The 14921-nt window shown below is 32.2% G+C and overlaps 1 protein-coding gene across 1 annotated transcript in view; it reads right to left on the reverse strand.

Annotated features, from left to right (window-relative positions):
- The window catches only part of FCHO2 (FCH domain only 2), a 121001-nt gene that overhangs the window by 38954 nt on the left and 67126 nt on the right, over positions 1-14921 (reverse strand). Inside the window, exons 10-15 of the mRNA XM_008573324.1 lie at positions 12960-13038; positions 11441-11465; positions 2686-2743; positions 2233-2408; positions 777-788; positions 374-398 (exon numbers count right to left, since the gene is read on the reverse strand). Of these exons, the coding sequence (XP_008571546.1) occupies positions 374-398; positions 777-788; positions 2233-2408; positions 2686-2743; positions 11441-11465; positions 12960-13038 (375 nt within the window). The remainder of the gene's footprint in view (positions 1-373; positions 399-776; positions 789-2232; positions 2409-2685; positions 2744-11440; positions 11466-12959; positions 13039-14921) is intronic.

The following is a 14921-nucleotide window of genomic DNA, read 5'->3' on the forward strand; positions in this document are numbered from 1 at the left end:
ACTGAGGGTTGCGATCCGTTGCCGGACACGAAAAAAGACAAAAAAAGGAAAAAAAAAAAAAAAAAAAAAAAAAGTAAATGCCTTCTGGCTCATGAGAACAAAGTATGCTAGTGAAACAGTTAAACATTCATAATCAGAAGTTATTCTTTGGCTTTGTTGGTTTCTGAAAAATGTTGTAGACATGTATTAAAGTTTAAGGCAGGTTCTCAGCACTACAAGAAATATAATTTGTTGTCTCTTTAAAGTAACTATCCTTCTAGCTCCTGATGAGAAAAGACCATTTATTTCTATAGCTACATAAAACTACAAGATTAACAAATTGCCTGACAAATTTCAACAGACATAAAATAACCAATTCAAATGTCAAACTTACTAGATGCATTCCGATTCATCTGGACCTAAAACAGAAATGCAAAAACTAAGTAACATTAAACAATTAATTTAATTTGGCAACGAAATATGTGGTAAAATGTTAATACTGGTAAATCTAATTTTAATTGTTTTCAGTATATTTACTCAGTTGTAAACTGTTTTTACATATAAGATATATAGAAAAAACTTTTAGTACTTTTTGTTTTACAGTAAAAACTAATAATACATGAACCTTTAACACCCGATAAAATGTTTTTAAAATATGAAAACATTAACATTTATAGCAAGATACCATAACTTGCTAATCTAAATAATTTAATACAAATATTTTGAAAATCAATTTTCAAACATTACAATAATTTTTGTAAAAGTCAACAGACAAAAATATAAAGTTTTGTACTTACTGGACTGTGTCTCTAGTAGTACATGGAAGGAAAAAGAAAGACATACTGTTCAGTTTAGAATTTAAAATATTGCATTTTCCTGCTCTAAAAATTTGTCTATTCCATTCTGAATGATACATAAAATACATACACCTTAAAATATATACATTGTTGGGGGGGAGGTCTGCTAGATAAGCAAACTGGGCAACAAAACATACTCAAAGATATCTTTTTTTCAAATCCAATATTAACTATTATTATTTTTCTGATTATTAATTTTCTGAGTATGAAATTAATACATGTTCATTCTTTTAAAAACAAATAGAAGAGAGAAAAGAGCAAAAAAGAGAAAATTTTAAACCATCCATGATCTCATTACCCTAAAGATATAGAGGATTAACATTTCGGTATATATTCCTCTAGGCTTTTATTTTACTTATTTACATATATATTTTAAATTAATTCTGCTCTTGCACAATAACGATTAATGGTTCACAACTTCCTACTTCATATATACAATATTTTAAGCAACTCTATAATTTAACATTAATCTTAACGTTAAATAGTAATGGTATAATAAAACATCACTTCAGAAATATTTTTGGTGGAAAAATACCATTCTAAAATTAAATTCTAAAGTGCATGACTAAGAGAAAAACACTTTTTTCCCAAGCAAATACTTACAGACTTCTGAAAATATTTAATTAGATAACAATATGAAATGTTGAGAACTTTCATTCTCCATTATCAAGAACATTTGATATCAATTATGATGATAATGTATAGATATATGAGTACTTGTCACTCTAAGACATGCTTTTTTCCCATAGTGTAACATTTCTAAATTTAGAATATGACATCAATGAAAAAGATTTATTATGGTAATGTTTTATTTCTCCCTCCAAAGCTATTAAGCATGGTATTTTAGAATTGAGGACTCATCACTAAGTAATCTTATCTTTGTTGGATCATTATACAATATATGCATACATTGAAACAACAAACTGTACTCCATAAATATGTACAATGAAAAAATTTTAAAAAGACATCTTATGTTTGCTTTACCTTGGATGAAAAATATAAGAAAACAAATATTACAGTAACAGACAAAAAAATGCAAGGACATAATTTAATCTTTAAATTCATTTTTTACATAATATTCACAAAACATGGAAGAAAAACTTTAAAATTAGATGAGGAAAAGATTAACACTGCTAATTTTAAAAAATTCTTCCTGAGAGAAACAGCACTGTTTATAAAATACAACAAATTACAAAAGCAGGTAAAACTAAGCCAAACACAAGTTTATTTGCCTGTATAAAAATTATAAACTAAATATTTCCTCATTCAATGTGCTTAACTATTGCTAAAGTGACTTATTATTCCTAAAATTAACCAGAAGCAGGTATGTGAGGTTAAAAAAAAAAAAAAAAGGCCTCCATATAAAGAATACAAACTTGTTTATATGCTTACTTACAGATATTGCTGGGGAGAGTGTTATATTCCCTATAGATACTTTTAATTCATCCAAAGAAGCCACTGTGTGATGTGAGTTATTTGGATGTATAGGTTTGATTTCTATCCGATACTTCTTTGGTTCTTCATCATCAGAGTCAGAATCACTAGAGGAGTAGAAATGGTTCTCTTTGGTATGTGAGTATCAGTTAAAGAATTTAGTTTTAAGTTATTTTAGTAAATAATCAGTTTTTCACATATTTACAAAAACAAAACCATTAAGAGCAAGATGAACTTTAACAAACATAAAACTAACTTAGATTAATAAAAATATCTCAAATGAAGAATAAGGAGTCATACTTTATTATAATTAATTAAAAATTTGAAAAGGTTTTAAGTAATACATTATTTTGTTACAACTGTCTACTTATATGCCAATACAATCTATGAGAATACCCAGATGATGAAAGGATATCATTCTGATTTGTTTCTGGTTTAATACTATAGCCTTCTTCATCTACATCAGGAATGTTCTATTGGAAAAAGAAAAAAAAGTACTATAATGACAACTCTAATGTACAAAAATATTAAAGATTAGCAAAACAGGTCTAACTATTATTGAGGAACTAAATAATTTATCAAATATTAACCTATCAATAAAATTATCAACACTGTGGGAAAAATACATATTTTTAGTTAATTAGCTTCAAATCATACTCATGCCTCAGATGTCTGAAAGAGGAAGACCTGCAAAATGAAACAGGAGAAATACAATTGATAATTTCAGGGCAAGAAATCACCAAGATGAAGAATTCAGATTGTTCAAAATCTGCAATTTCTGTTATGAATCAGGAAGAATAAGTTTTCTTTGGTGGCTGTCTGGAATGGGGACCCAAACCCTTGACCTTGTTTTTATAAAACCATGCTCTAACCAACTGAGCTGGCCAGCCAATCCTAGAATAAGTAATTTTTAAAAAAGAACTATCAAGGTAAATATTCTCAATGTTATAACTTTTTATATTCCACATATCCCTACAAAAATATAAGACCTAGGGCCTTTTTAAGCAGCTTTAAGTCTGGGTGAGCTAATAAAATTATTTAGGAAAGAACATCTATGTCTGCCAACATCTCACAGAGATAAGTAGACATCATGTGTCTCTTGAGAGAAGTATCCATGACAAATTAAAACCAAAAAACTCAAAGCTGAATCTGATCAAGACTCTAGATCTAAATGCTAATTTACAATTTACATAAAGTAAAACGTAATACAAGGGGTCTTCAAAAAGTTCGTGGAAAGATTCGTATTATCTTTCAATTCCATTTTTCCAGGAACTTTTTGAAGTATACTGTGGAAATACAATCAGCAAAATCCAGGCTAAAGAAAACCACAAAACAAACCACCCAGTTTCTTCAACAAATAAATAGAAAGCTAAAGAGAAAAAAGAGGAAGGGAAGGAGATCAAAGAGACTTTATAAAGACATAGCAACAAATTCAAAGTGAAATAAAACTGATATTAAGAAATAATGATAAATATAAACACTGAATGGTTATTTGAAAATACTAAGGAGTTACTGTAAATTATCTTTAGATGTGATGATATTTTGATTATGTCTTAGAGATATATATTACATACATCCAAATAAAATTAAATTATTCTGGAATTTGGGCAGGGAAAACAGAAGAGCAAGATTGGCTATGGAAAGCTTTTGGGGCTTACTGATGGATACCCGAGAGACTATAATACCACATTACCTATTGTTGCATTTGTTTAAAATTCCTCATAATAAAAAGTTAAAAATAATCTAGATGGGAATATACAAAAATGGCAGAAGTTGCTAAATATTATGATTCAGATGGAAATTAACTTCAAAGCATTTTAACAGCTTCAAGAAGCAGCTTTCTGTTCACATTATAAAACTCATAGGTGGAAAAAGAAGAAAGAGCATCACAACTGAGGAGAAATAACATCAACAAAGACACAGAAAGAGAAACAAATGTTCAGTTCAGGTGTTCAGGAAAAGTTTATTTTCAAGTTAAAGGAAACTGAGCATACCTGAAGGCAGAAGAGCCAATAAATATTACAGATATTGCAGAAATGAGAGGAGATAAAATGGGAACAAGGTCCTCTAAGAATCAAAAAAAACCCCAAGATAAAACAAAGAGGCCCCTGGTTCCTCGGGCACTAGGGAAAAAAAACAAAAGGAAGAGAAAAGGTGTTTGGCCAGGAATACCAGGAGTTTTATAGATAACAAAATTTTCACCCAAAAAGGTTAAGACTGTGTGTGTCTGGGGCTGGAGTGTGGTGAAGTAAGAGGACTGATGGCTTAAGTAAATGGAAATAAAGACCATGAACCAAAAAATGGAAATAAAACACTACCAAGGAAAAAAAAACACTCAAGAAAATTAAAATTACACTAAGATACCAAATTCAAATGCTTAGAAATACACTCTGTTGGCAAAGCTGTGGGGAAATGCCCTCTCATACTCTGCCGGCATAAATACAGAATGGTTTAACCCCTACAGACAGAAATTCGGCAATATCTAAGAAAACTCCATAGTATCTACCCTTTCACCCAGGAAGCCCACTTCTAGGAATTCACCCCAAAGACACACCTCCAACAGTTTAAAAATACATATGCACTAGGTTATTCATCAAAGCTCTGAAACTCAAAATTACTGACAATTACTAAAATGTCCAAGAATACTAGAATAAACTACAGTAAATAAACAAAATGACTACTATGTAGTTGTAAAAAAAAAAAAGATTTAGCAAGTTTTCTATGAACTAACATGGAGTGATTTCCAGGAAATACTGCTAATTTTAAAAAGCCAAGGGGCCAAGCCCGTGGCGCACTCGGGAGGGTGCGGCGCTGGGAACGCGGCAGCACTCCCGCCACGGGTTGGGATCCTATATAGGGATGACCCCTGCACTCACAGCGCTCACTGGCTGAGCACGGCGCGGCCGGTCTCAAAAAGGACTAAAAATAAAAATAAAAAGCCAAGTATAAAAGAATATATATAGTATGGTATCTTTTAAGTAATAAGGGAAAATAAGAAAATGTACATATATGTTTATCTTTATGAAAAGATAAAAACACTGGAAGAATAATCAGAAACACAATGAAGTTTATTATCTGCAAGGGATAGCAAAGGGGTAGAAGGGATACAGGAGGAAGGGACACTTCTCTGAGTATGCTTTTACAGTTAGGTAAACAAAATTCCTATTTTCTTGGAAATGCACACAAGTATTTGGGGATAAAGGACCATAATGCATTTAATTTATGCTGTAATGGAACAGAAAAAAATATTATACACACATATATAAACACATGCACATATACAGAGAAAATGAAACTGTTAAGGCAAATGTAGTAAAAATAAAGGGTATATAAGTGTTCTTTGTATTATTTTATTCTTGCATTTTTTTGTACATTTGAAATTATTTCTAAATAAAAAGTTTTAAAAAAGAAAAAAAAAGACTGCCAAGGAATGCCACGATATCACAAAAATCTTTTTACTGGTTAAGGTATGCCATTCTTCCTCCAATCACTTTCTAAATCTCAGCAAGAGGAATATGAAGGATTGTGAATGTGAGCACAGCACAAGGTCAAGGAGAACTGAGAAAAGCATTTACACAGTTATGGCTTCCAGATTTAAAAAATGGTCTAATGTTGCTAGCAGTGAGTTAACAGAGGTAATTAAAGACTAGAAATAAAAAACCTACTGTAGATATAGCAGATCCCACAGATAAAAAGATGACAAATGCCATAGTTATGATTTATTTTCTTTGAGCTCTACATATTGCTTGTCAAAATGCAAATATTATTTTAAAATACTTTAAAAATAAAGAAACTTTGCCATGTGTGGAGTCATTAGAAATCAGAATGAAAAATTTTTTTCAAAATACTTTATCCCTATTCCAAATACTCTAGATACATACTAGGCATTTAGTCTCCTGGAGGTTATATTTGTGATTTGATAGTTGACACCACTTAAAATTTGTTTAAAATACACTATACATGGGCCGGCCCCGTGGCTCACTCAGGAGAGTGTGGCGCTGGTAGTGCCGAGGCCATGGGTTTGGATCCTATATAGGGATGGCTGGTGCGTTCACTGGCTGAGCATGGTGCAGATGACACCGAGCCAAGGGTTGCGATCCCCTTACCCGTCAAAAAAATAAAAATAAAAATAAAACACACTATACAGTATAACGTAATAATTTAAAATAATTCCAAGCTGTTTTCTATAAGGCTGAGTAAGCTGCTTCTGGACCAACCTCCTGCAGATTACAACTACAGACTCTGATCAAAATACATAAGCATTGGGGCCGGCCTGGTGGCGCACTGGATAAGTGCGCTGCTTGGGAAGCGGGGCGGCGCTCCCGCCTGAGGGTTCGGATCCCACATACAGACCGGTTCCCGCTCACTGGCTGAGCGAGGTGTGGGAGCAACACCGAGGGTTGCGATCCTGTTGCCGGTCCCGGTCCAGTACGGGCGCAACACTGAGGGTTGCGATCCGTTGCCGGACACGGAAAAGGACAAAAAGACAAAAAAAAAAAAAATACATAAGCATTGGGGCCGGCCTGGTGGCGCACTGGATAAGTGCGCTGCTTGGGAAGCGGGGCGGCGCTCCCGCCTGAGGGTTCGGATCCCACATACAGACCGGTTCCCGCTCACTGGCTGAGCGAGGTGTGGGAGCAACACCGAGGGTTGCGATCCCGTTGCCGGTCCCCAGTCCGGTACGGGGGCAACACTGAGGGTTGCGATCCGTTGCCGGACACGGAAAAGGACAAAAAGACAAAAAAAAAAAATACATAAGCATCTATCTCAAGGTACTGGAGAGTGACCTAGAGCAACTGCTAAAAACATAAAAGCTCTACAAAGTGCTCACTCAAAGACTCTATAAATAAATCAAAATGGAATTCTAAAACAGATTCAAATAATTCACAGGAAGGCAAGGAAACAAAAGTGAAAACAAAAAACAGGAACAAACAGAAAGCAAAACATAAAATGGCAGATTTAAATCCTGATACACCATTAAATATAAATGGTCTGAATACATCAATTGAAAGACAGAGATTGGCAGAATGATTTAAAAATCATGATCCAATTATATGCTATCTACAAAAAACTTACAAATATGATCATATAGGTAAGTTAAAAGAAAAAGGAAGGAAAAAATATACCATGCAAACATTAATAATAATAATTATAATAATAAAGCAAAAGTGGCTGTCTTAATATTAGATAAATTAGATTTCAGAAATAAAATTACAAGGCTCAGAGAGGTGGACATTATGTCCACACAAAAAACTATACACAATTGTTCACTGCAACTTTATTTCTAACAGCTGAAAATTGGAAACAATTAAAATGTCCTACAATGGATGAATAGTTAAGCAAACTATGGAACATCTATAAAATGGAATACTACTCAGCAATAAAAAAGAATGAACTATTCATGTACACAACAACTTGGATGAATCACCAAAGAACTGTCCTAAGTGAAAAAGCCATTCTTAAAAGGGTATGTACTGCATGATTCCATTTATATAACATTCTTGAACTAACAAAATAATAGATAATGGAGAAAAGGTTTTAGTGGTTGCCAGAGGTTAAGGAGTGAGTGGGGAATAAAGAGAATTGGCTGCAAAAGGGCCATTAGCATGAGGGACGCTTGTGGTAACAAAAATGTTCTATATTGATTAAATTAGTGTCAATATCCTCATTGTGATACTGTACTATAGTTTTGCAAGATGTTAGCATCAGGAGAAAGGAGTGACAGGTATACAGTAATGCTCTGTACAGTATTTGCAACTTTCTGTAAATTTATAATTATTTCAAAATAAATGTTTTTTTAAAAAGCAGTGATTCTTAGAGTACCACTTTTTCAACACTAGAAATATTCATAGAAACCTGATACTAATAAAAATGTATATATTATCTGTGTACATCTTACCCATTCGATCCATTGTTTGTACATTCCACACTGCTGGAGGAAAGAATTAATTCAAAAGCAATATGAAGAAAAACAAAACAGGCAACTTCACCCACCAATCTTAAAGGCAGTTGTGGTGGTGGTGGTGATTTAAAAAAATATATTGGAATGCAGTTCAAGTGTCAATGGAATGTTTTTTAATCTCTCTCTTTTTGGAATGGGAACATTGGCCAAAACAAAAACAAACAAACAAAAAAGAACAAAAGAACAATTCACACTTCCTTGGTCAACTTTTAAAAGATGCAGTCCCTCAAATTAATTTTTAAAAATTAGCTTTATATATATATTTTATATATATATTTTGGGTATATATATATATAATATATATATTTTTTTTATATATATATAAAAATTAGCTTTATATATATATAAACCCGACCTCCACTAAATTTTGCTTTTTGCAAGATTTCATCACACTAATTCTTAAACCAACTCTTCTAGTTAAATAGCTATTTTCCAGCCTTCTTCCAGTGAATATTTTGGTGTGCTGGGAGAGGAACAAATAGCTTTTGCAAAATAAAGACATTGACATTTTCAACCACCAAAAAAAAAAAAAAAGAATTACATAAACCTTTAAAAAAAACAGGAACAGGAGGTAAATAATTCAGCTATTTTCCAGCCTTCTTCCAGTGAATATTTTGGTGTGCTGGGAGAGGAACAAATAGCTTTTGCAAAATAAAGACATTGGCATTTTCAACCACCAAAAAAAAAAAAAAAAGAATTACATAAACCTTTAAAAAAAACAGGAACAGGAGGTAAATAATTTCCCTACCAAGATAGCCTACTGATGTTTTTTAAAGCCATTAGTAAGATGAAGCCATGAATAAGCCATAAATAAATAACAGACCATAAAAAAAAGGAATAACAAAAAATGAAAGCCTCCTTTCCCTGGACCAACACTGTAATCTCTCTTCCTAAAGATAACCACAAGTAAGTGTCTTGTAATTCATGCTTTTAAAAAAAGATAACACATATACCTACATATTTATATTTTATATAATTTATATTTTATAAACATATATTTTATAAATAGCAATCACTTAAAAAATCACACTTGCTTTTATTTAGTAAGCTCTTTCCACATCTGCAGACACAGATCAACCTCATTCTTTATAACATCTGACTGTTACCCCATCAAGCGAATGTTTAATAATTTATTAAACAAGTTTCCATTTTGATGGATGCTTTGATATTTCCAGGTTTTTGCTAATATAAACAATGTTGAAATAAAATCTCTCTCTTCCTTCTCTTCCTTACCTTGTATATATGCAACTATCTTGATCAAGTCTGGGTGTGTGTGGGGGGGGGAGGGGTGTGTGTGTGCACGTATTCATATATATAGTCTTATTTGGGGCAATACTTCCAAATTATCCACAGGACAGATTGTACCAATTTATATTCCTACCAACAGTATGAGTGTATCAAAACTTTTGTCAATGTGATTGACTGGAGAATACAGTAATTTCATTCTAATTTGCATCAGAATGAGACTACTATTTTGAGCAACATTTGCTATGGCTATTCACTACTTTTATTTCTTTTTATGAAAGTTGTCTGTTTTTATCCTATGCTCTTTTCCTTCTGGGCATTTGCTTACCTTTTTTGATTGTTTCTGGGGTTTTTTTTGGAGGGGGGAGTTGCAGCTGGATGGTACAGGGGGTTGACCTTGGACCTTGGTGTTATCAGCACCAGCCAGCCTTTGCTTACCTTTTGTACTGATCTGTATAAAAATTTTATAAAGAAAAATAATTAGCCCCTTGTCACATGTTTTGCAAATATACTCTGCCAGTTTCTTTTTGATGACTCAAATCCTTTTATGGTGCATTTTTTCTAATTTTATAAATTTTTCATTGCTACATAGTGAAATGTATCAATCATTCCTTATATATATCAGATAAGTACTGGCTAAAGTTCAAAATTGGATAATATTAATCATTATAGAATAGTATCAGTCAACTACTGAGAGAATTAAAAATGTTTTATTTAAAGGGAGTATATATAAAACATGAAGTATCAAAAGATGTTACTCAACGTTGAGCTCATCAAATAAATGCTATAATTAATACAGAAATAGGGCTGGCGGGTTAGCTCAGTTGGCTAGAGCACTGCCTCGTATCACCAAGGTCAAGGGTTTGGATCCCTGTACCAGCCAGCTGCCAAAAAATAGAAAGAAAAGAAAAAAACAGAAATAAAATGTACTATGAGTACTAAAGTAAATGCCAAATACATCTGCTGACTTTTTCATTAGTTGCTTAACCAAATGGGCAAGTGGGTAAGGTAAATATAATAACTCCAAAACACTGTGACAATTTTAACTACAGAGCGCATTAGAAGAATATTTCTTGGTTTTCATATAAACTTATTAACAAATATAATTTCCTTATTTTAAAGCTGAAATATAAAACAAAAATACTAGTTTTATCTTAGGTAAGTAACATAAAACACAATGTTTCACAAAATAGTTTTAGTTATTTTTGTACACTATTGTGCTGTAAAAGACCAAAATGTTTGGGGGCCAAAGGAAACAATACTTATGCAAGCAAGAACAATAAGCAAAGGAGAGAGACTGTTTGAAACTCCTGTACTTATCATCAGTGTCTGGTGAACAGTTTGAAAATTATGTCCATCTACACATTACCTACAGCATTTGGTATCTACTCTTCCACTTTAACACACAGAACTCAATCTTCTTTAATTATATACAAATTGTATATATACATTTAGCCAAGAAACAGTATAAACAAACCTTCTTCAAAAAAGACAAAAAGCACAGAAAAGTACTGACAATGGTTGTTGTTGCTGTTATTTCTAAAATGACAGTCTCTTAAAGAAAACTCAAATGCATGAACAGATAAGGCTGTATTTCAATAGACCTAAGAATAAATTTTTAAGAGTACCACATCTTAAAATAAAGTACACAGATTTGATATCTGGCATGTTTCCAAAAAAAACACACCAAAAACAAAACAATATGATGTGGCACCACTCCAATTTCAAAAGTAAAATGTCCACTTTTCAAAGGCAGTTAAAAATACTTTCTATTTAATAGGAAAGCATCTGGCAACGTAAAGCCAAAAAAGCATCTGTAAAATAATTTTAATAGTGAATTTACAATAATATGGTTAGTATTTTTCTTTGAAATATTGGTAAACAACTCAACTCATATATGCTAGGTTTTTCTTAATGAAAAATACTAACTTAAATTGTTTATATCAAAGTGAAATCTACTTACAAGTGAATCTGCATCAGGGCATTCCCTATTAAAACAAACAAAATATCAGAAATATTCAACTATTAGAACTCTCTGCTAATTATACTATATTTAAAGTGCTTACCTTGGGATTTAAACATAACTTTCATTTAAACTCCAAAAAATATTTAAGGAAACCAAATCATAAAGATTAAAATATACCAAATTATTTAAAATTCAAAAGAAGGCATTCTATACCCATATTACCTAACAAAATTAAAACAAATAGCTTACAAGTATTCTAAAAAGTCTTTTCAAATTACCTCTTTTCTATGAATATACTCATATATCCTATTAAGCAAGCTGTCAGTCCTACAAGGCTTTCTCGTGGCTTTTCATTCTTCAGAGAAAGTTTAAAAAAAAAAAAAAAAATTCCTTTAAAGAAAGCCTGGTTAAAAAAAAATCTTTTTTAAGTGACAAGTAGTCTGAAAACTTAACACCCCTGGATAAATTTTTATTTATTGGTAAATAACATTTTTAAATAAAAAAAATTTTAAAACATTTCAGTTTCATTTTAAGTTCTCTCCATGATTTAGTACATATAGAATTCAAAACTAGTTTTCTCCAAATATGCTAAATGAGTAGACTTTCAGTTGGAATAACTTTCTAATTTAATATGCAGTAGAGAACTGATATTTTACCATTTAACTGATAAATATTGAAAATGATAAATATAAAACTATTATTTTATAAATATTGAAATTGCATATAAGCTAGTAAAAACTATTATTTTAAACATAAGACACAAAAAAGACCTAAATACACAAAATTAAGGACACTGAGGTCATGAGGAATAAGGTTAGAAGAATTTCTATGTATACACCCTAAAACAATTTCACAAACAAAAATTAGAGTGCAGATTTAAAAGGCATTTGAATCTTTGACTTGAGTCAGTTCATGCACAAAATGTCAGAATCTTACAGTAGAAGGTAATCTCTATCTACCCAAAGACTAAACACAAACCAGAAAAATCTATAAATTGAAGAATTTTATTGAAAGAAGAAAGAATGAAATAGACTGAAAAAATGAAAAAGGAGAGAGATGACTACAATGGTCTTAATCCAAATTGGAGCACCAAAGAGTGTAAACGCAAACCCTATGTGTCTTTATGACCACTTAAAAGTCACTTAAAATTGCAAATTTTGAAATACAGCTTATTAGTAGATGAGAAATATTTTATATACATATAGATACATATGTGTGTGTGTGTGCGTGTGTGTGTGTGTGTGTGTGTGTGTGTGTGTGTGTATACATACACCTGTGCATTCTCTGAGGAAATGTTCCAGAAAAGGCACAATAAATTAAATTCTTGGGAATCAAATCAATCGAGATGTTAGAACATTTCTTTCTTCTCTTTTAAAAGACACAGTTTAAACACAAGAGAAAGTGTTAAAGTTCCAAACAGTTTATTCTCTGGCTTTAAGCCAGAACTCTCCAGTGATAAAACACTCATCTATTTGTGGTAAAGCACTCATCTGTTTGTCTTCACAGTGAACTGTACAAGACTTGCACATGAAGCCCCAGGAAGAGCAAGCTCTGAGTAGGAACAGTTTGCACTGGCATCTCAAAAGCCTTCAAGGCTATGAAGAAGAGGTATGCCAAGGGCCTCTGCATTTCAAGCAAAGTGAATTGTAACATTTTTCAGGCCAAGAAGTCTGAAAGAAGGTGATAACGGTGCAGTGGTTTAAGCACTGGCTTTCTGCTCTAGTATTCTCGTTGGTAAAAAAATTTTCCAATATCCAAGTGGCTTAATGATCATATTAGGAAATTATTGATCATGAAAAACTATTTTCAAAACATGGCATATAAAAAATATTATTAGCTTCTTGAATGAACAGTAGTAAAAAACATACATTAGAAAAATAATTTAAGGCAATCATTCTTTGCAATATAATTTACTAAAAGATGAACTGGCTACATTTTACAAACTTACATACAAATCAATTGTTTAGACTTATATTTCTAATATTTTAAAAAGAGATTAGGTTCCACTCACTTACCAAAATATCCCCTTCATAAATGCTCAAGATAGACATTTGCAGAAAAGATGGTAATGATAGAACACTTTGTATTTGGTCTTAATTTGTTAAACAAATAACCACTTGGGAGGGAGAAAGAGACAGACATTTAGAATGGGAGAAACTCTGAGAAACTCAGATAATAGGAATGTAACTAAGTAGGAGGCAAGAATACCCAAAGCACAAATAGTTCTCTTATGTTGAAACTATGAGTGCCAATCAAAATATTAAATTTCGTGACAGTTCTTCTGATTATGCCAGAAAAGTAGACATTTTAAACTAATTTTCAGTTAATGTGAATAGATCAACAAATCACTCAAGACTTGATTAGTGTCTCTCTTCAGTCTAAACAGATTGAGTAATTATGAAAAGATTCCATTAATTCTAGTTTAGCTCTGATTAATCATGGCTCAGTGACTAGTCCGGTACGGGGCGACACTGAGGGTTGTGATCCGTTGCCGGACACGGAAAAAGACAAAAAGGCAAAAAAAAATAAAAATAAAACTATAATATAGTCTATTATTCACCAAAAGATTACAGAAAATTCACTAGACTGATAAAATTCTCTTTTCTTCTAAGTCTCCCCTAAGTCACCTGAGGCAAAATAAGCATGTGGAGATATCTCAGAACTTCAAAGAAAGCACATTATTCATTATATAACATTTCACTATAAATGTAGGTCAAATCATATTCCCTGTCTGCAGAAGATCACAAAATATAAGTGGGTTGTTCTGAAGAAAAAGATGACACATCAAACCCATTAGAAATATAATATGGAAGGTTTGCGATATGGCACTCTCATATCCATATGTTATCTCTAATATAAACAATGTAATAAATGGATCCTATAATAACTGAAGAGCAAAAATCATCTTTGTTTTTCCTAATACAGCAGTTCTTCATCCTCCTCTTGCATGACAAATTATTTGTTTTTAAGGTTAGTCATGCTATGAATTGTTGATGGAACTCAGCACTTAAAGCTTAGTTATTTACTCTTTGAGAAATGAGCAGTAAGAGACCTTACGTCACCTAATCTAACCCCTCATCTTACAGATGAGGACATTCAAGGTTTTTTGTTTGTTTTTTTCTAACTCCATGTTATAAAACTAGTAAATACCATAGCTAGAACAAGAATTCAGGCATCAGAGTAATATGCTCGTTATCATGCAAAGCTAACTCCCTAAACCCCACATTTGTATAGCATGTTATGATGCTATATTTTATTTTATTTGTATAGCATGTTATGATGCTATGCATTTTATTTTATTTTTTTATTTTTTATTTTTTTCCTTTTTTTTTTTGTCTTTTTTCATGTCCGGCAACGGATCGCAACCCTCAGTGTCGCGCCCGTACCGGACCGGGACCGGCAACGGGATCGCAACCCTTGGTGTTGCGCCTGCACCTCGCTCAGCCAGTGAGCAGGAACCGGTCTGTATGTGGGATCC

The sequence above is a fragment of the Galeopterus variegatus genome, unplaced genomic scaffold, assembly GCF_000696425.1.
Source record: "Galeopterus variegatus unplaced genomic scaffold, G_variegatus-3.0.2 Scaffold902, whole genome shotgun sequence".
In the NCBI taxonomy this organism is placed as follows: domain Eukaryota; kingdom Metazoa; phylum Chordata; class Mammalia; order Dermoptera; family Cynocephalidae; genus Galeopterus; species Galeopterus variegatus.